This window comes from Salvelinus alpinus, chromosome 10 (assembly GCF_045679555.1).
Source record: "Salvelinus alpinus chromosome 10, SLU_Salpinus.1, whole genome shotgun sequence".
Classification (NCBI taxonomy): Eukaryota; Metazoa; Chordata; class Actinopteri; order Salmoniformes; family Salmonidae; genus Salvelinus; species Salvelinus alpinus.
Genome location: NC_092095.1, coordinates 27,291,670 through 27,312,254, shown reverse-complemented (window position 1 = coordinate 27,312,254; position 20,585 = coordinate 27,291,670). Strand labels below are relative to the sequence as shown.

General features: G+C 42.1%; 1 protein-coding gene across 1 annotated transcript in view; it reads left to right on the top strand.

Annotated features, from left to right (window-relative positions):
• Positions 1-291: 291 nt before the first annotated feature.
• The window catches only part of LOC139531826 (serine/threonine-protein kinase 17A-like), a 46,731-nt gene continuing 26,437 nt past the window's right edge, over positions 292-20,585 (top strand). Inside the window, exon 1 of the mRNA XM_071328700.1 lies at positions 292-859. Coding sequence (XP_071184801.1) covers positions 681-859 — 179 coding nt within the window. The 5' untranslated portion in view covers positions 292-680. The remainder of the gene's footprint in view (positions 860-20,585) is intronic.

Below are 20,585 nucleotides of genomic sequence, written 5' to 3'. Positions count from 1 at the left end.
ATTTTACTATGAAAAAATACTATGAAAACTGTACAGGTTCGACAAGGGGAATGTATAGTGACAATCAATTGATTATATTAGTTATTATCTTACTGGGAATTCTCCCTTTCTCATTGAGATAACGGTAGTGCAGTGTTCCCGATTAGTTAGGATATTTAAAGCAAATGTAACTTAATTGAATAATACTCATGGCACTGCGCCCACTGTAGGCTGATCTTATTTATGTGGAGAGCCTTCCCCCTGCTTGTAGTAAAGTAGCATGCGCCACTCTATTTGGTCTAATTACTTGTCAATCAAGAGTGTTACCATGGTGACAGAGAGCAAAGTATCTGACTGGTAAACTTGTATTCATTCATCCGTTGTTCGTACTGATGAGCGAGCGAAGTTAGAACAGATCGCCCGGTTACAAACATTTTGTGGAGTTGAAAATATTGATACATTGTTGCGCCCTTCGACATAATTTAATTGAACATGAAAGTAACAGTTCTCTCATCTGAAATATCCGTGAGGCATGCGGTCTTATTTTATCACTCCTAAGCAGCGAAGTACTGCTATTTTTGTGGTCACTTTGTAGGCAACGTTTACTAGCCATCTATTAGCTAGGGAAGTTTGGTTGCGGTAGCTGTTAGGTTTGTTTGAAAGTGACAGGAGATAACAAGCTGTAAAACCGAATCGACGCGATGATTCCTGAATATAGTCCCCGGACCAGCGAGACAAGAAGCCGTACGCGTTGCCACTATGGTCAGGCAGCCGAACCAAACCAGAACCGATGTGGGCTACTCTCCGAAATCAAAACTCCTATCAAGAATGAACTATTCACTGACCACTACACCATCATTCCGGGCAAAGAACTTGGCAGGTACTATACGTGCTTAATAATTACAGGGGGCCATCTATCCATCCAGCTTGTCAAGTTGTCTGTCTGTGAGTTTGTCTGTCAGCCTGAATAACCTTTTTGCTTACTATGACTGTCTGTTTCCATACTTGTGAAAATATAATACAGGAAAATGTTCAATTTCTAGATTAATTCATATTCAAATATCACGGTTTTGGCCTTTAGTAGTGCCACATCTCCATCCCTGCTGTCATTATGTAGACATTTGTCTGCACCACAAGTTCACCTTTAATTGAATTTACATTTAATAAAACGTTGTGGGATGTTGTCCAGCAGTTAAAAGTTGCGACATGTATTTTGGATTGTGCACATAAGTGTAAGTTGATGCAAATCCTTTCAATGGATTCCCCAATGTCGCAGTGCACATGGTTGGAACCAAACAATGATTGGTGCACTCCAATGTTCAACCATGAATACAGGGTCCCAGCTGCCAAATCATGCTTCCATTGTTTGTTGTTGTTTGGTTTGAGAATGCTGAAGTATGCATGGCAGCTATAGTAGTGGGCTTGCATTTTCTCCACAGCAAAGGTCACTCAAGTCCAGTGGTGTAAAGTACTTAAGTAAAAATACTTTAAAGTACTACTTGAGTTTTTTTTGGGTATCTGCATTTGACTTTACTATTTATAATTTTGACTACTTTTACTTCACTACATTCCTAAAGAAAGTAATGTACTTTTTACTCCATACATTTTCCCTGACAACCCAAAAGTACTTGTTACATTTTGAATGCTTAGTAGTACAGGAAAATGGTCCAATTGACGAACTTATCCCTGGTCATCCTGACTGCCTTTGATCTGGCAGACTCACTAAAGACATATGCTTTGTTTGCAAATGATGTTAGAATGTGCCCCAGGCTATCCTTAAAGAAAAATAATAATACAATTGTTTGTCCGGTTTCTCAATATAAGGAATTTGAAATTATTTATTATTTTACTTTTGATACTTAAGTATATTTAAAACCAAATACGTTTAGGCTTTTACTCAAGTAGTATTTTACTGTGTGTATTTCACTTTTACTTGAGTCATTTTCTAAGCTATCTTTACTTTTACTCCAGTATGACAGTGTGGTACTTTTTCCACCACTGCTCAAGTCATATCTTTGCTGAGTGTTTGAACTGCGATGTGCCTGCTAAATCGTAAAATAAGCAGATGGGTTCTGTAATGAAACATGCAAGAGCTTTTTCTCCCTCTGTTTTCAGGCAGTCTTCACTAGGCCTAGTCTTGGGACCACATCATAACAATTACAGTACTAATGAATGCATTTTACAAACACACTATTGGTCTTTTTTACTTCATTAAGTATCTACATTTCTCTAAGCATAGGCCTATGACTTGGCAATGGCTCTGTTTCAAATTGCCTTCAGTTGTAGCTGCGACTTAGATGCATCACCCTCCATGTTGTAAAGTTTGATGAAACACATGATAATTACAGCATAGCCTGCATACACTACTGTACCCTTTCCACTCAGCGACGCCAATAAAAATACATCAAGACTTTGTCATTTGCGCTTTGAAACTCCAAACTTCACCACCGAATTAGGGTAAATCCATTTGTATTCAATCACTTTTTGACAGCACCCCCATTTGATTTGAACAAAACCTTCCATACATATTTTTGCCCATTGTAGAAGTGCTCAGAAGTGACGTTTTGGACCTGAATGACAAAACATTCACGGGAGAGAAATGTTCAAAGTTGACCCATTTTGCATACCCCACCATACCATGAGACATCCATGTCTTCATCACTAGAAAATATAAACAGTTCAGATTCACATTATTTAAAAGTTTCCAAACAGGGTTGTCAAACTACTTTATCATTTCTGGCCATTTTGTTGTTGTTACCTTTAACATCTATCTAAAAACGCATAAACTTAAAAAAAAAATCCATATACAGTGCCTTCAGAAAGTATTCACACTAGAGGTCGACCCATTATGACCTTTCAACGCCAATACCAATTTATTAGAGGACCAAAAAAAGCCGATACCGATTAATCTTCCGATTTAAAAAAAATATATATATTTTTTTTAAATATATATTTGTAATAATGACAATTACAACAATACTCAATGAACACTTTTATTTTAACTTAATATAATACATAAATAAAATAAATTTAGTCTGAAATAAATAATGAAACATGTTCAATTTGGTTTAAATAATGCAAAAACAGTGTTGGAGAAGAAAGTAAAAGTGCAATATGTGCCATGTAAAAAAGCTAACGTATAAGTTCCTTGCTCAGAACATGAGAACATATGAAAGCTGGTGGTTTCTTTTAACATGAGTCTTCAATATTCCCAGATAAGAAGTTTTAGTTTGTAGTTATTATAGGACTATTTCTCTCTATACCACTTGTACTTCATAGACCTTTGACTATTGGATGTTCTTATAGGCACTATAGTATTGCCAGCCTAATCTCGGGAGTTGATAGGCTTGAAGTCATAAACAGCGCTGTGCTTCAAGCATTGCGAAAAGCTGCTGGCTAACGGAGAAATGTGCGGTTTGAATGAATGCTTACGAGCCTGCTGCTGCCTACCACCGCTCAGTCAGACTGCAGTCATCTGAAGGGATAGGTTCATTCTATGATTGAAATGACACCCTCCCTGTATTTACGAGCATGTTGTCTCAACTGATGGCAGGCGCAACACAAACTCAGACGATGTGAAATAAGGTTTAAGCTACAACATATGCGATTCTGAAATCAATCTGAGGTTATACGCTTTAATGACTTTTTTTTTTTAATGATCAGATATTTTGACAAGCTTTTAAATGATGAAGACATGGATGTCTCATGGTTTGGTGGGTTATTCCAAATGAATAAACTTTGATCACCTTTAACTCTTGAATGTTTTGTCATTCAGGTCCAAAAAGTCACTTTCTGACCACTTCTTCCCTGGGCAAACGTGTTTGGAAAGTTTTGTTTAAATCAAAGGGATGCTGTCAAAAGGTTATTACATTCAAATGGATTTACCTAATAGCTTTAGTCCATTTTGTTCTTGGAAGCCGTCTCTGCTTTACTGACACAGAAAGAGGGGAGATTCCAGTGTGTTTTTATGAGTGGAATATCTCAGCCTTGTTTATCCACATAGCTCTCTGAACATGCCTGCCACAGTCTTGGGATAGGGACTTTTGCCACTGCACATTCTAAAGAGCACCAGTCAGACTAGGCATTGCAAACACCATACTCAACCACCTGAATGGCACCATGTTCACCCAAGGACAAGTATATTGAACTCCTCTGAGATTTGATTAAGCTGATAAGAAATATGTGAGCTCTCTTCAACGTCATAGCCATTGCCCTTTTTATAGAAGGTATTTGAGCTTTGTATGAGATTCTAACGTTTTAGCGACTATTTAATTAAAGGGACATTCAGAATGTGGCTTTGCATCGCATGACCGGCCGTTGCGTCTGAGATTAGCTAAAGGCACTCACTTCAAAGTGTTTGGCTAAGCCACATACGAGTCAAATCACTGTGCGCACTGCCCAGTGACCAGCTGCTAGGGAAGTAGCCTTCTGGTGACTGGTCATAAGCATCCTTAGTCTAAAGCCCCCAAATACACCCACTATGAACCCTGGTTCAAAAAAAAGGAGTCAATTGCAACGAATATTAGGTGAACTGGTTTCAGATCATTTTTAACTGCAAATTGAGGCCTGTTAGGCCTAAAGGTAAACACACGTTTCACATCTCAATCATTGGAACGTCTCTAGCTGACCATGTGTTGCTATGTCCTCACTGTTAATTCGTTTTTTTTTTCAATGACTATCCATTGTTGACAACCTTTACTCAAACAAAGAATGTAAAATGTCTGTAGGATTGTCTCTTCAGGGTATCTGATTGGCTGCAGATTTATTCAATACATTTTTTTTTCTTGAGCGGATGGTCTGGTTGCCAGCACATAATTACAAATCATTTGTAGACGACAAATTGACCGAAAGAAGACCAAACTGATATGTTTGACTAAAACATAGTAATTTCAAACCTTGCTTACATTTCTATGCAATCACATGTTTCTCTCTCTTATGCGTGGGAATAATTGGGAACAGATTTCTTACATTAAAATCACTGAGATAATTTTCTGGTGTTTTTAGTCTATGTCCAACAATAAAAAAATAAATATACACTCACACACACACACACACATTGCATTCGGAAAGTATTTAGACCCCTTCCCATTTTCCACATTTTGTTATGTTACAGCCCTATTTTAAAATGGACGAAAATAATTTTTTCCCTCATCAGTCTACACACAATACCCAATAATGACAAAGCAAAAACAGGTTTAGACATGTTTGGAAATGTATTACAAATAAAAAACATATACCTTTTACATAAGTATTCAGACCCTTTGCTATGAGACTCAAAATTGAGCTCAGGTGTATTCTGTTTTCATTGATAATTATTGTTTCTACAACTTGATTGGAGCTCACCTGTGGTAAATTAAATTGATTGGACATGATTTGGAAAGGCACACACCTGTCTATATAAGGTCCCACAGTTGACAGTGCATGTCAGAGAAAAAAACAAGCCATGAGGTTGAAGGAATTGTCTGTAGGGCTCAGAGACAGGATTGTGTCGAGGCACAGATCTGAGGAAGGGTACCAAAACATTTGTGCAGCATTGAAGGTCCCCAAGAACACAGTACTTAATTGGAAGAAGTTTGGAACCCCCAAGACTCTTCCTAGAGCTGGCCGCCCCACCAAACTGAGCAATCGGGGGAGAAGGGCCTTGGTCAGGGAGGTGACCAAGAACAGGATGGTCACTCTGACAGAGCTCCAGAGTTCCTCTGTGGAGATGGGAGAACCTTCCAGAAGGACCACCATCTCAGCAGCACTCCACCAATCAGATCTTTATGGTACAGTGACCAGATGGAAGCCACTCCTCAGTAAAAGACACATGGCAGCCTGCTTGGAGTTTGCCAAAAGGCACCTAAAGACTCTCAGACCATGAGAAACAAGATTCTCTGGTCAGATGAAACCAAGATTGAACTCTTTGGCCTAAATGCCAAGTGCCATGTCTGGAGGAAACCTAGCACCATCCCTACTGTAGCAGCATCATGCTGTGGGGATGTTTTTGAGCAGCAGGGACAGGGAGACTAGTCAGGATTGAGGGAAAGATGAACGAAGCAAGAGATCCTTGATAAACCTACTCCAGAGCGCTCAGGACCTCATCAGACTGGGGCGAAGGTTCACCTTCCAACAGGACAACGACTCTAAGCACACAGCCAAGACAACGCAGGAGTGGCTTCGGGACAAGTCTCTGAATGTCCTTGAGTGGCCCAGCCAGAGCCCGGACTTGAACCCGATCGGACATCTCTGGAGAGACCTGAAAATAGCTGTGCAGCAACGCTCCCCATCCAACCTGACAGAGCTTGAGAGGATCTGCAGAGAAGAATGGGAGAAACTCCCCAAATACAGGTGTGCCAAGCTTGTAGCGTCATACCCAAGAAGACTTGAGGCTGTGATCTCTGCCAAAGGTGCTTCAACAAAATACTGAGTAAAGGATTTCAGTTTGTTCACATATTTCACATTTGCAAAAATTTCAAAAATCCTGTTTTTGCTTTGTCATTATGGGGTATTGCGTGTAGATTGAAGAAAAAAAACAAATTTTGTGAATAAGGCTGTAATGTAACAAAATGTGGAAAAAGACAGGGTCTGAATACTTTCCGAATGCACCGTATATTATTTTGCTCAGAACTTGGGGGGCCAAATAAAATGACCCGTGGCCCGCCGGTTGGGGAACCCTGACATAAGGCATGGATGTCATGGAGTTAGCTGGGGTTGTATGACGGTTAACAATTTGTTTGCTTGTCTTTGCTTTACTAGTGGTATTAGGACCATTATACTTTTACCAGGGACATTAAATTACCATCGCTGTCTGTCTGTATGCCTCAATTGAGGCTCTAGCCTGAGCCTGGTTTAGATGTAATCTGTTTGTTTGGGTTGGCCTTGTATCAAATTCCTGTAAATAATGTGATTAATGAAGTTATCTGGCTGTAATGCTGAAGTAAGCACTTGACTAATAACCCTACTAAGCTGTCCAAATTCCAGATTTGTCATGTAATTTCGTTATTTTTTTTATTTTTTTTGTACGCCAACCGCCATGAGATTATGAACCTGTAAATTCAGCCTGGAACTAGATTTGAGTTGTGCACATGGCACCTGTGTTTTAGTGTTTTCTGCATGTTGCTACAAAGTTACTGTATTTTACCGTCACTGAGTGTAGCGCTGTCAATGCAGTTACAGAGGTAGAGAAATATACAGAGGCCTGTGTTTTTTGCATACTGACGATAAAGCATGAAAGACGAAAGCTCTGAGAACATTCTGTCTGTATCCCTCTGTACTGTGCACAGTGGTGTGAAGTGCGATCCCCGCGGTCCTGTGATTTTCATACTCTTGCATGTAGATAATTGCAGGGCCTAGCAGTGGCCGACCCAGCCCTAAAGAATTCCACAGGCCTCCTGCTCTGGGGGGAAACTCCCTGTCCGCATGGATCAACACCAGAACCAAGGCTTAGCCTATGTGTGAGTCATCAAAACTAACCCCATTAGCTGTAATGGACCTGGCCATGTAAAAAAAGAGACCCCGTGTCATTTTGGAAGAATGTCCTTTTCTACTTACGAGCTCATTGTCGAGCGTTGAGCTCGGCTGCCGTTTTCAACGTGGTATTGAAATAGCTCAGTTGTGTCTCAGGTTCCAATGAATTTACTGGACAAATGCACTACACGGCCAAAAGTATGTGGACGCTGCTAAGATTTCTAAAGCACTTTCTACATCAGCCGATGTCACAAAGTGCTGTACAGAAACCCAGCCTAAAACCCCAAACAGCAAGCATTGCAGATGTAGAAGCACGGTGGCTAGGAAAAACTCCCTAGAAAGGCCAGAACCTAGGAAGAAACCTAGAGAGGAACCAGGCTCTGAGGGGTGGCCAGTCCTCCTCTGGCTATGCCGGGTGGAGATTATTTATAACAGAACATGGCCAAGATGTTGAAATGTTCATAGATGACCAGCAGGGTCAGATGATGATGATGATGATGATGATGATAATAATAATAATAATAATCAGTGGTTGTAGAGGGTGCAACAGGTCAGCACCTCAGGAGTAAATGTCAGTTGGCTTTTCATAGCCGTTCATTCAGAGTTAGAGAGTTAGAACTTAAATTCACACAGGACACTGGATGAGACATGAGAAATACTCCAGATATAACAGACTGACTCTAGCCCCCCGACACAAACTATTGCAGCATATATATTGGAGGCTGAGACAGGAGGTTTCGGGCGACACTGTGGCCCTGTCCGACGGGGCCAAACAGGCAGGAATTAACCCCACCCAATTTGCCAAAGCACAGCACCCACACCACTAGAGGGATATCTTCAACCACCAACTTACTACTCTGAGACAAGGCCAAGTATAGCCCATGAAGATCTCCCCCATGGCACGAACCCGAGGGGTGCGCCAACCCGGACAGGAAGATCATGTCAGTGACTCAACCCACTCAAGTGACGCACCCCTCCTAGGGACAGCATGGAAGAGCACCAGTAAGCCAGTGTCTCAGCCCCCGTAATAGGGTTAGAGGCAGAGAAACCCAGTGGAGAGAGGGGAACCGGCCAGGCAGAGACGGCAGGAGCGGTTCTTTGCTCCAGTGCCTTTCCGTTCACCTTCACACCCCTGGGCCAGACTACACTCAATCATAGGACCTACTGAAGAGATGAGTCTTCAATAAAGACTTAAAGGTTGAGACCGAGTCTGCGTCTCTCACATGGATAGGCAGATCATTCCATAAAAATGGAGCTCTATAGGAGAAAGCCCTGCCTCCAGCTGTTTGCTTAGAAATTCTAGGGACAGTAAGGAGGCTTGCGTCTTGTGACCGTAGCGTATTTGTAGGTAGGTACGGCAGGACCAAAGCGGAAAGATGGGTAGAAGCAAGCCCATGTAATGCTCTGTAGGTTAGCAGTAAAACCTTGAAATCAGCTCTAGCCTTAACAGGAAGCCAGTGTAGAGAGGCTAGCACTGGAGTAATATGATCACATTTTTGGGATTCTAGCAGCCGTGTTTAGCACTAACTGAAGTTTACTTAGTGGTTTATCCGAGTAGCCAGAAAGTAGAGCATTGTCTAAGTAGTCTAATCTAGACGTGACAAAAGCATGGATTAACTTTTCTGCATCATTTTTTGACAAAGTTTCGGATTTTTGCAATGTTACTAAGATGGAAAAAAGCTTTCCTTGAAATATTCTTGATATGTTCGTCAAAAGAGATCAGGGTCCAGAGTAACGCAGAGGTCCTTCAGTTTTATTTGAGATGACTGTACAACCATTAAGATTAATTGTCAGATCCAACAGATCCAACTTTGTTTCTTGGGACCTAGAACTAGCATCTCTGTTTTGTCTGAGTTTAAAAGTAAAAAATTTGCCGCCATCCACTTCCTTATGTCTGAAACACAGGCTTCCAGGGAGGGCAATTTTGGAGCTTCACCATGTTTCATCGAAATGTACAGCTATGTATCGTCCGCATAGCAGTGAAAGTTAACATGTTTCCGAATGACATCACCAAGAGGTAAAATATATAGTGAAAACAATTGTGGTCTTAAAACGGAACCTTGAGGAACACCAAAATTTTGTTGATTTGTCAGAAGTCAAACCATCCACAGAGACAAACTGATATCTTTCTGACAGATAAGGTCTAAACCAGGCCCCCTTAGCTGCTATAACAGCCTCCACTCTTCTGGGAAGGCTTTCCACTAGATGTTGGAACATTGCTGCGAGGACTAGCTTCCATTCAGCCATAAGAGCATTAGTGAGGTCGGGCACTGATATTGAACGATTACATGCTGGCTAGACCGGGAATGCGCATGCGACATCGCAAGTTGATTTTGTACATCCACACCAGACACGATCCAGACACGCAGGTTGAAATAGCTAAATCACCCATGTGGGTATATGCTCCTAAAAACCAATGAGGAGATGGGAGAGGCGGGACTTTTTTATCCCCTGGCTACGCATACGCTTGTGAACAGTGTAGATGAAATAACATGTACAATTGAAGTCGGAAGTTTACATACCCCTTAGCCAAATACATTTAAACTCAGTTTTTCACAATTTCTGACATTTATTCCTCTTAAAAATTCCCTGTCTTAGGTCAGTTAGGATCACCACTTTATTTTAAGAATGTGAAATGTCAGAATAATAGTAGAGAATTATTTATTTCAGCTTTTATTTCTTTCATCACATTCCCAGTGGGTCAGAGGTTTACATACACTCAATTAGTATTTGGTAGCATTGCCTTTTAATTTGTTTAACTTGGGTCAAACATTTCGAGTAGCCATCCACAAGCTTCCCACAATAAGTTGGGTGAATTTTGGCCCATTCCTCCTGACAGAGCTGATGTAATTGAGACAGGGTTGTAGACCTCCTTGCTCGCACACGCTTTTTCAGTTCTGCCCACACATTTTCTCAAGGATTGAGGTCAGGGCTTTGTGATGGCCACTCCAATACCTTGACTTTGTTTTCCTTAAGCCATTTTGCCACAACTTTGCAAGTATGCTTGGGGTCATTGTCCATTTGGAAGACCCATTTGCGACCAAGCTTTAACTTCCTGACTGATGTCTTGAGATGTTGCTTCAACATATCCACATAATTGTCCTTCCTCATTGATGCCATCTATTTTGTGAAGTGCACAAGTACCTCCTGCAGCAAAGCACCCCCACAACATGGTGCTGCCACCACCATCCCAACCATGAAGCACGGGGTTCTTCAGCTTGCAAGCCTCCCCCTTTTTCCTCCAAACATAACGATGGTCATTATGGCCAAACAGTTTTGTTTGTTTCATCAGACCAGAGGACATTTCTCCAAAAAGTACCATCTTTGTCCCCATGTTCATTTACAAACCGTAGTCTGGCTTTTTTTTTATGGCGGTATTGGAGCAGTGGCTTCTTCCTTGATGAGTGACCTTTCAAGTTATGTCAATATAGGACTCGTTTTACTGTGGATATAGATACTTTTGTACCTGTTTCCTCCAGCATCTTCACAAGGTCCTTTTCTGTCGTTCTGGGATTGATTTGCACTTTTTGCACCAAAGTACGTTCATCTCTAGGAGACAGAACGCGTCTCCTTCCTGAGCGGTATGATGGCTGCGTGGTCCCATGATGTTTATACTTGCGTACTATTGTTTGTACAGATGAACGTGGTACCTTCAGGCGTTTGGAAATTGCTCCCAAGGATGAACTAGACTAGTGGAGGTCTCCAATTTTTTTCTGAGGTCTTGGCTGATTTCTTTTGATTTTCCCATGATGTCCGGCAAAGAGGCACTGAGTTTGAAGGTAGGCCTTGAAATACATCCACAGGTACACCTCCAATTGACTCAAATGATGTCAATTAGCCTATCAGAAGCTTCTAAAGCCATGACATAATTTTCTGGAATTTTCCAAGCTGTTTAAAGGCACAGTCAACTTAGTGTATGTAAACTTCTGACTCACTGGAATTGTGATACAGTGAATTGTGAATTGTAAGTGATTTTCACTTCAATCAGTCTAAACAATTGTTGGAAATATTACTTATGTCATGCACAAAGTAGATGTCCTAACCGACTTGCCAAAACTATAGTTTGTTAACAAGAAATTTGTGGAGTGGTTGAAAAACTAGTTTTAATGACTCCAACCTAAGCGTATGTAAACTTCCGACTTCAACTGTATGTGTACATTTATTTTTGCAACGTTCGTGCACGCCATGCGAGCTGTGTGGTCAGCATGTTAGGCCTGGCTCACAGCCGGCATTCCAATTCATGACATTTTTCTGTATGGACCTCACTTTGTATACGGGGGCATTGTCATGCTGAAACAGGAAAGGGCCTTCCCCGAACTATTGCCACAGTTGGAATGTAATTGTATACTGTGGTCTTAAGATGTCCCTTAACTGGAACTAAGGAGCCTAGGCCGAACCATGAAAACAGCCCCAGACCATTATTCTTCCTCCACCAAACTTTACAGTTGGCACCATGCATTCGGGCAGGTAGTGTTCTCCCGGCATCCGCCAATGCCAGATTCATCCGTTGGACTGCCAGATGGTGAAGCGTGATACATCACTCCAGAGAATGCATTTCCCCTGCTCCAGAGTCCAATGGCGACGAGCTTTACACCACTCCAGCCGATGCTTGCTATTGTGCAGGGTGATCTTAGGCTTGTGTGTGGCTGCTCGGCCATGGAAACCCATTTCATGAAGCTCCCAACGAACAGTAATTGTGCTGGTGTTGCTTCCAGAGGAAGTTTGGAACTCTGTAGTGAGTGTTACAACCGAGGACAGGCGATTTTTTTTTTTACGCGATAAGCGCTTCAGCACTCTGCAGTCCAGTTCTGTGAGCTTGTGTGTCCAATTCGCGGCTGAGCCGTTGTTGCTCCTGACATTTTCACTTCACAATAACAGCACTTCCAGTTGACCGGGGCAAGGCATACATTTTACGAACTGACTTATTGGGAAGGTGGCATCCTATGACTGTGCCCCGTTGAAATTCACTGAGTTCTTCAGTACGGGCCGTTCTATTGCCAATGTTTTTTTTAAAATTGGATTTCATGGCTGTGGCTGAAATAGCCGAATCCACTAATTTGAAGGGGTGTCCACATACAGTACCTTTGGCCATGTAGTGTAGGTAGCTTGAAGGCTATACTCGTTGTATAAGTGTGCAACCATTTGTAGTTTAGTTTGTCAACAAATTTCAAGGAATTAGCCTAGGTTCGTAACAGGGCTAATAGGTGATGTAAAAGAAAGCCTTGGAAAAACAAACAAAAAGACTAAACTAGACTAAATATTTTGAGCTTTCAAGTCTGAAGCCTTTTCCTTACCATGGTTAACTGTTAAATGTGTTCCTGTTATTAAACCAGCACTATCACATGCCTCAGACAGCATACTAATGAAATCAAGATAACCCACTGTTTTAAATATAGAGAACAAAGAGTGGGTAGTGCTCGCACTACTGTTCTCTCTGGTGACATCCATCACATTTATTTCCACATCGCTTCATCTCTTCTGGATCTTTCCAGGCCTGCTCTAATTAATAAAAGTAGGTTAGGCCTATAATAGCCATAAGGGATATTCAGTTCTTCACATAGTTTCAGCCCTATGCCAAAGTTACAGCCTGTACACATGACTAAGGGCTGTATGACAGACATTAGTTTTTTTTGTATTTTCTTTTCATATCGCCATTTTTTGTGTGTGTATATACAGTGGGGCAAAAAAGTATTTAGTCAGCCACCAATTGTGCAAGTTCTTCCACTTAAAAAGATGAGAGAGGCCTGTAATTTTCATCATAGGTACACTTCAACTATGACAGACAAAATGAGAAAAAAAATCCAGAAAATCACATTGTAGGATTTCTAATGAATTTATTTGCAAATTATGGTGGAAAATAAGTATTTAGTCAATAACAAAAGTTTATCTCAATACTTTATTATATACCCTTTGTTGGCAATGACAGTAAGTCTTCACAACCTTGTGAAGACTTACAGAAAACGTTTGACCTCTGTCATTGCCAACAAAGGGTATATAATAAAGTATTGAGATAAACTTTTGTTATTGACCAAATACTTATTTTCCACCATAATTTGCAAATAAATTCATAAAAGATCCTACAATGTGATTTTCTGGAATTTTTTTTCTCATTTTGTCTGTCATAGTTGAAGTGTACCTATGATGAAAATTACAGGCCTCTCTCATCTTTTTAAGTGGGAGAACTTGCACAATTGGTGGCTGACAATACTTTTTTTGCCCCACTGTATTTATATATATTTATATGTGTGTGTGTGTGCATGTATGTATATATATGTGTGTGTGTATTTATAGATCTCACAGACACACACACACACACACACGTATATTTGTATGCATATACAGTTGAAGTCGGAAGTTTACATACACCTTAGCCAAATACATGTACACTCAGTTTTTCATAATTCCTGACATTTAATCCTAGTAAAAATTCCCTGTCTTAGGTCAGTTAGGATCACCACTTTATTTTAAGAATATGAAATGTCAGAATAATAGTAGAGATTTATTTCAGCTTTTATTTTTTTCATCACATTCCCAGTGGGTCAGAAGTTTACATACACTCAATTAGTATTTGGTAGCATTGCCTTTAAATTGTTTAACTTGGGTCAAACGTAGCCTTCCACAAGCTTCCCACATTAAGTTGGGTGAATTTTGGCCCATTCCTCCTGACAGAGCTGGTGTAACTGAGTCAGGTTTGTAGGCCTCCTTGCTCGCACACGCTTTTTCAGTTCTGCCCACAAATTTTCTCAAGGATTGAGCAGTTGCAAACCGTAGTCTGGCTTTTTTATGGTTTTGGAGCAGTGGCTTCTTCCTTGCAGAGCGGCCTTTCAAGTTATGTCGATATAGGACTCGTTTTACTGTGGATATAGATACTTTTGGGCCTGTTTCCTCCAGCATCTTCACAAGGTCCTTTTCTGTCGTTCTGGGATTGATTTGCACTTTTCGCACCAAAGTATGTTCATCTCTAGGAGACAGAACGCATCTACTTCCCGAGTCGTATGACGGCTGCGTGGTCCATGGTGTTTAAACTTGCGTACTATTGTTTGTACAGATGAACGTGGTACCTTCAGGTGTTTGGAAATTGCTCCCAAGGATGAACCAGACTTGTGGAGGTCTACAATATTTTTTCTGAGGTCTTGGCTGATTTCTTTGGATTTTCCCATGATGTCAAGCAGAGAGGCACTAAGTTTGAAGGTAGGCCTTTAAATACGTCCACAGGTAGACCTACAATTAACTCAAATGATGTCAATTAGCCTATCAGAAGCTTCTAAAGCCATGACATCATTTTCTGGAATTTTTCAAGCTGTTTAAAGGCACAGTCAACTTAGTGTATGTAAACTTCCGACTTCAACTGTGTGTGTATATATATATATATATATATATATATATATATATTTTTTTTTAACTAGGCAAGTCAGTTAAGAACATTCTTATTTACAATGACGGACTACCCCTGCCAAACCTTCCCCTAATTCTTATTTACATTGACGCTGGACCACTTGTGGCCGGTTGTGATACACAGTCGGTTGTGATACAGCCCAGGATCGAACCTGGGTCTGTAGTGACGCCTTTAGCACTGCGATGCATTGCCTTAGACCGCTGCGCCACTTGCACCCCCAAATGTGTGAAGAAAAGCTGTTTTGCCAACAGTAATCCAGTGGTCAGTGGAGCCTTCAGTGTCTCATGAAGGGAGAAAGAAATCTCTGTCATCATTGACTAAGAGAGTGTGTCATATTTAGTTGCTGTCCTGGGAATCGCCCTGAAGGATTAGACTGCAGTTACAGCATGCGGTGATGCAGCATCCACCTCCTTGGGATAGCTCTTGGGATAGCTCTCAGGGTCCTAGTATGGGGGGGGTCTTCTCTCTGGATGAGCCTGTGTGTCTGTCGGATGTGTGCAGTGTGCCTTTCACCCACACTCCCCAGTCCCAACCCCTCCCCTTCATGTTTTGAACCAAACCTCCCCCCTCTGGTTCTCACAGAAAGGATCTCTGTGTCTTGACAATCAGGCAGGATTCCATGACATCATCGGCCTGGCTTTTCACGTTGTTTGGGTCTCGCGGCCGGGCCGGTGGCAACATCTGCTGAGCGCCTTGGAAACAGCCAACCGCGGAGAAAGGAGGGGGGGAGGACATGTGAAAGCCAAGTTTGTTATTGAACCCCATCAGCGAGATCCCTCCTCACTCTCTCGTGTCAGGAGATGAGATGAGATGAGGGGAAGGGAAGGGAAGCGCATGGAGGGGGGGTATGTCATGCTATACTTCCTCTCCCACCTTCAAAGCAATCTAATTAAGTTGATAGAACTTCCTGTGGGTCACGGCCCTCCCCGACTACAACTGTGACACACCTCACCAAGGAATCGCACGTTTCCATCAACTGGGCCTAATCTGTTTCATATGAACTATTAGCACTAGACATTTTCTCTCTCTCAGATTAGAGGTGCTACGCGTTATCGTGTTTCCTTGCTCGCTCAGCAGACTCCATTTGTCATGTCCTTTCACATGTACTGAGCTGTGGCGAGAGACAAAAGCCAGGCAATGAAGTCCAACCCGAGTACGGAAATCATTCATCTCCACAAAGGCGTGGCGGGCGAACCACATCTTTTGTGGGCCATTAACCTCTGTGTAACGGAGCCTGAGCCGGTGGGGTTTTTGAAACAGGCAGCCCAGGGGATGGTGATGAGGTAATAATGCCCTTTCCCAAGGTATTCAGAAAATGTCCTGTGTCCAAAGAGCATGTGAATAGGCAACCTCTTTCTCTCTCTGTCCCTCTCCTCTCCATACAGGGGTCACATGTCAGAGTTCCTTATTCCCCCATGTCATAGACGCAGAGTAAACATACCTCTGGTTTCAGTCCATGCGCTGGTAAGAGCCCCTATTCTTATTGGGGGAAAACGAGGGGTCGGTCAATAGGAGCTCTTTGCTCTGCCTTGCTTTTTGTTCTAATGGTGATGAGGCTTTCCTCCTGTCAAAAGCAGCCACTACCTAATTACTTGAGGCTCACTCTCCGTGCGCCCGTTGATGATTAATGGAGAGATGGCCGCACTTACTCCGGACACTCGGGCGAAACTACAAGTCTGTTAAAAAAAAAAAACGCTGGAACAAAAGTAGTTGATTAGCCAAAGTGCACCTGGTTGCCATAATATTGACAGAACTGAGCAGGCAGACATACCCCCCATATAAAGTGATTTTGTTTTTAGTGAGTCTAGGGACCCATTTCCAAAACATACTTAAAATGCATTAAAAACACGGGCACGTTCTCCCATGGGCAACAGCTGGAGGAAGCGGCCCTGCTGCCAGGCTGGATTCCCTGGCTTAGAGCCTTCTCTCTTTCTGCCATCTGAGGACACTGCTATAGTCTGGCTTTTGGTATCTTGTCAACGCCTCTGCCAACTGGAGACCCTGTCTGCATTTTTATAGACGCTATAAACTGGCCACAATATACCCGGGCTGCGTTCTCTTTTTGCACTGTTTAGATCTGATTCCATTGATGAGAATAGTTTTGGCGGGAGGGTTTAAAGTAATACCTTTTAACCTTTTATAGGAGTGGCTGCAGATGGTAGACGGGAGCTCCTTTTAGTCTGTGTGGACCACTTGTCTGCTACTGCAGATGGAATGAAACCATCTGTCCGGGCTTTGCAGTTATCTGTGAGACGAATGACGACAATGGAAGGCCTCTCAACTTAAAGCCACCAAATTGCCGATGTCATCTGCACCACTCTGTGAAGTGTTGATTGTCTGTAATTTCTTTGGCACATTGGTGTCAGAAATGGGATGACGCGCAGAAGGTTTGTACCGTACGCACAGTGACTCGAGAGTTTGACACCTACCAGTTAGATGACCTGGCCACTCCATCAGTGTACGCCCAACATAGCAACAACTTTGGTGCCACGGTTTAACAGGTGGTCAAAGTCCAGAGGCCAAGGTGGGCTCACGTCATCTTTAAGCATCTGTCCGTCAGAGCCACTCTAATTTACTGTCAGCATCCATCAGATTTACAGCCACCTGATGAAGTGTCACTCTACCCTTACCAACTGTGTCACTCTCAAAAATTGGGCCTATGCAGAGGCCATTTAGAGGGGACGATCTTGCCGAGGTTAATACAATAAAGCTGAGATCTGTCAGCAGCTTTATCTCAAGCCCCCTCCTACAGTTTGGCCACTCAACTGAGAAAAGAGATGTTAGATTCCTAACATTCCACCTCTTTTAACCCGTAAGTTACCTTACATACTTGCATTGAGCTGACTTTTCCCCCTCAAGGGCTTGTTCAGAATTTCTGAGAGGCTACTGTGTGGAATCTTTTCATATAAAAAAGGAGACGAACCATTCAGCTCCTGGCATGCAAACCGCTCTGGCACACCGCCTGCAGCATAGCCCTGTTATATTAAATTAATCTTCTGCTTGGACGCCTGCCACTGCAAAAATGTGTATGGAAAAAAGATGTCCATTAATTTCAATGAGCATGGGTCAGGAAACTGGGTGTGATAAATTATAAATAAGGAAACTTCAGCCAAAAGCTAAAATGGACCAAAGCAGAGGTGCCACGTTCAGACTAGTTTCACAGTTTTTGTAAAAAGAAAAAATTAAAAAAGGAAACTTACTGCCTCTTGATGAAGTCCAGTGGTTTTGAGCCATTTGTCTTTGTGCATAAACGGCCAAGCCATCTGTTCTGAATCGAACCGTTCCTTTACATTGACTGTGACCCAGCAGTCACCCCTGGTCTCTGCACACGTGAAAGCCATCTCTTTCAGGGTGTTGTCTGTGTTTGGACACAGGCTTTGGAAATGTGCTGACATGACTGCAGAAAGGCTGTGGTCTGTTTTAAAGGTACCAGAGTCCCAGTCCCAACCAGTCTCTCCAGCAAGCATGTACACAAGCCCTAAATCAACCCTCCACTTCAGACATGGATGACAATCAGACAATCTCTTTTTATGCACAGCTTGTGTGTGCTGGCTGAACTTGGAATATTTAGTATATTGTGCACTGCTAGCATTGATGGTAGAGTGTGTTTTCTCCTCAATCCCATGCAGATAGTTGCCCAGCTATAATATAAATCAAAATAGGCTAGTTGTCTCCTCTGGAATGACCCATAGAACGTTCCAGGCAGGCCTAGACCTCCTGTCCAACACCCTCCCTAAGCATAGCAAAGATTTATGGCCGACTTGATGAACTTCACACAGAGTTGATGCCAATACCTCCGATCCAAAGCATCATTACTCACAGTGGGTGAGTGGCCAGACGGGACAGGACGAGGCTGCTGTGAGGGTTTTCATTAGGCTAGGGCTGGTTCGCACCCCTGCCACCACGCTACACCACAAACACCTCATCTATGGCACTGTTTTTTAAGTTTTTAGGAAACCAATCTTACGACAGCAGGGGCTGGATTAGAGTATCGGTGGTGGCAGAGGTATGAAGGAATGCCTCAGCCATGCAGTCAAGTGTGGCGAAAGCCTATTAGACCTGCTCTTTAGCTAGTTTCAAAGGCCCGGAAGGTTCCTTATAGCACAAACTATTTCCTCTGAACTTGAATGATTAGACGCAGCCCGTTAAGATGTTATGAATGCAAGAGATTACGTCTGCTCCCCGCATTCCTGTCATTGGATGCTGTGACTATAAGGAGACCCCTCCCTCCGAAGGATTTTCACAAGCTAATGTCAAGTGCCTTCCTGCAGCTACCAAGTGCGTCTTTCCTCCTGGTTCGGATGGTTGACAAGGTGTTCACATTACAGAGTCAGTGGTTCTCTTCGCCTCTACGTGCCTCATGTTCATGTTCTCGCTGACCTTGTCACGTTGCTCTTTGTCACAGCCCTGTCACACTGGCCTCAGACAACAACAAACGCCTCTGTCCGCCACATCCTCAAACTCCTCAAATATTTAGCCTGACCCAACGCATTAAGGCAAGTCTGTGGACTTGATGAGTTCAGCACAAGCCAAAGAGCTTGGCATTTAATTTTTTCATCCTCCAGTCTCTACGTTTTTCTTTCTTGTGTGAGTGTTTTTCCAAGGGAAAGGCAGCTGTATGTAGTAAATCTGTGCGTGGCTGGACAGAATGGGATTGAGAATGTAAGGACAAGGGGGAATAAAGCTGGAGAGCCTAGAGCCCCAGCACAATCCTCCAGACCCATGACTCTCACATGAGCTCAGATTAGCCCCCACCCCGAGACCCAGGCTCTCTCTCTCGATGGTGTGTTAGAATATTCACGACTAAAAACACTGACCATATTACATCAGGAACTGCATCGTTTTGACCAGCTACTGCATAGTTGTCTGTCACAATTCCTATGCGAATCAAGTCTAAGGCGCTCTTCAGATATTTACTGCCTGTTTCTCTGGAGGGCAACACCAACTCCAGACACAATTTCTTCCAGTCTGCTTCCACTCCTGCCCCGACAACATGACAATGACACTCAGCATGGTGGCGTTAGGCAGGCATGACTAAACTGGACTTCTCATTAGTCTCTTGCTTGTGTTTTCTCTTGGGTCAGATCTAGAGGTCGACCGACTATGATTTTTCAACGGCAATACCGATTTATTAGAGGACCAAAAAGAGCAGATACCAATTAATCGGGCTATTTATTTATATATATATACATATGTATGTATGTGTGTATATATACGTATACATTTGTGTATATTAGAGGTTGACCGATTTATGATTTTTCAACGCCGATACCGATTATTGGAGGGCCAATAAAGCCGATACCGATTAATCGACCTCTAGTGTACATACATACATACATACATACATACATACATACATACATACATACATACATACATACATACATACATACATGTGTGTATGTAATAATGACAATTACAACAATACTGAATGAACACTTTTATTTTAACTTAATATAATCCATAAATAAAAATCAATTTAGTGTCAAATAATGAAACATGTTCAATTTGGTTTAAATAATGCAAAAACATCCTGTTGAAGAAGAAAGTAAAAGTGCAATATGTGCCATGTAAAAAAACGTAACGTTTAAGTTCCTTGCTCAGAACATGAGAACATATGAAAGCTGATGGTTCCTTTTAACATGAGTCTTCAATATTCCCAGATAAGAAGTTTTAGGTTGTAGTTATTATAGAATTCATAGGACTATTTCCCTATATACCATTTGGATTTACATTTACATTTAACATTTTACATTTAAGT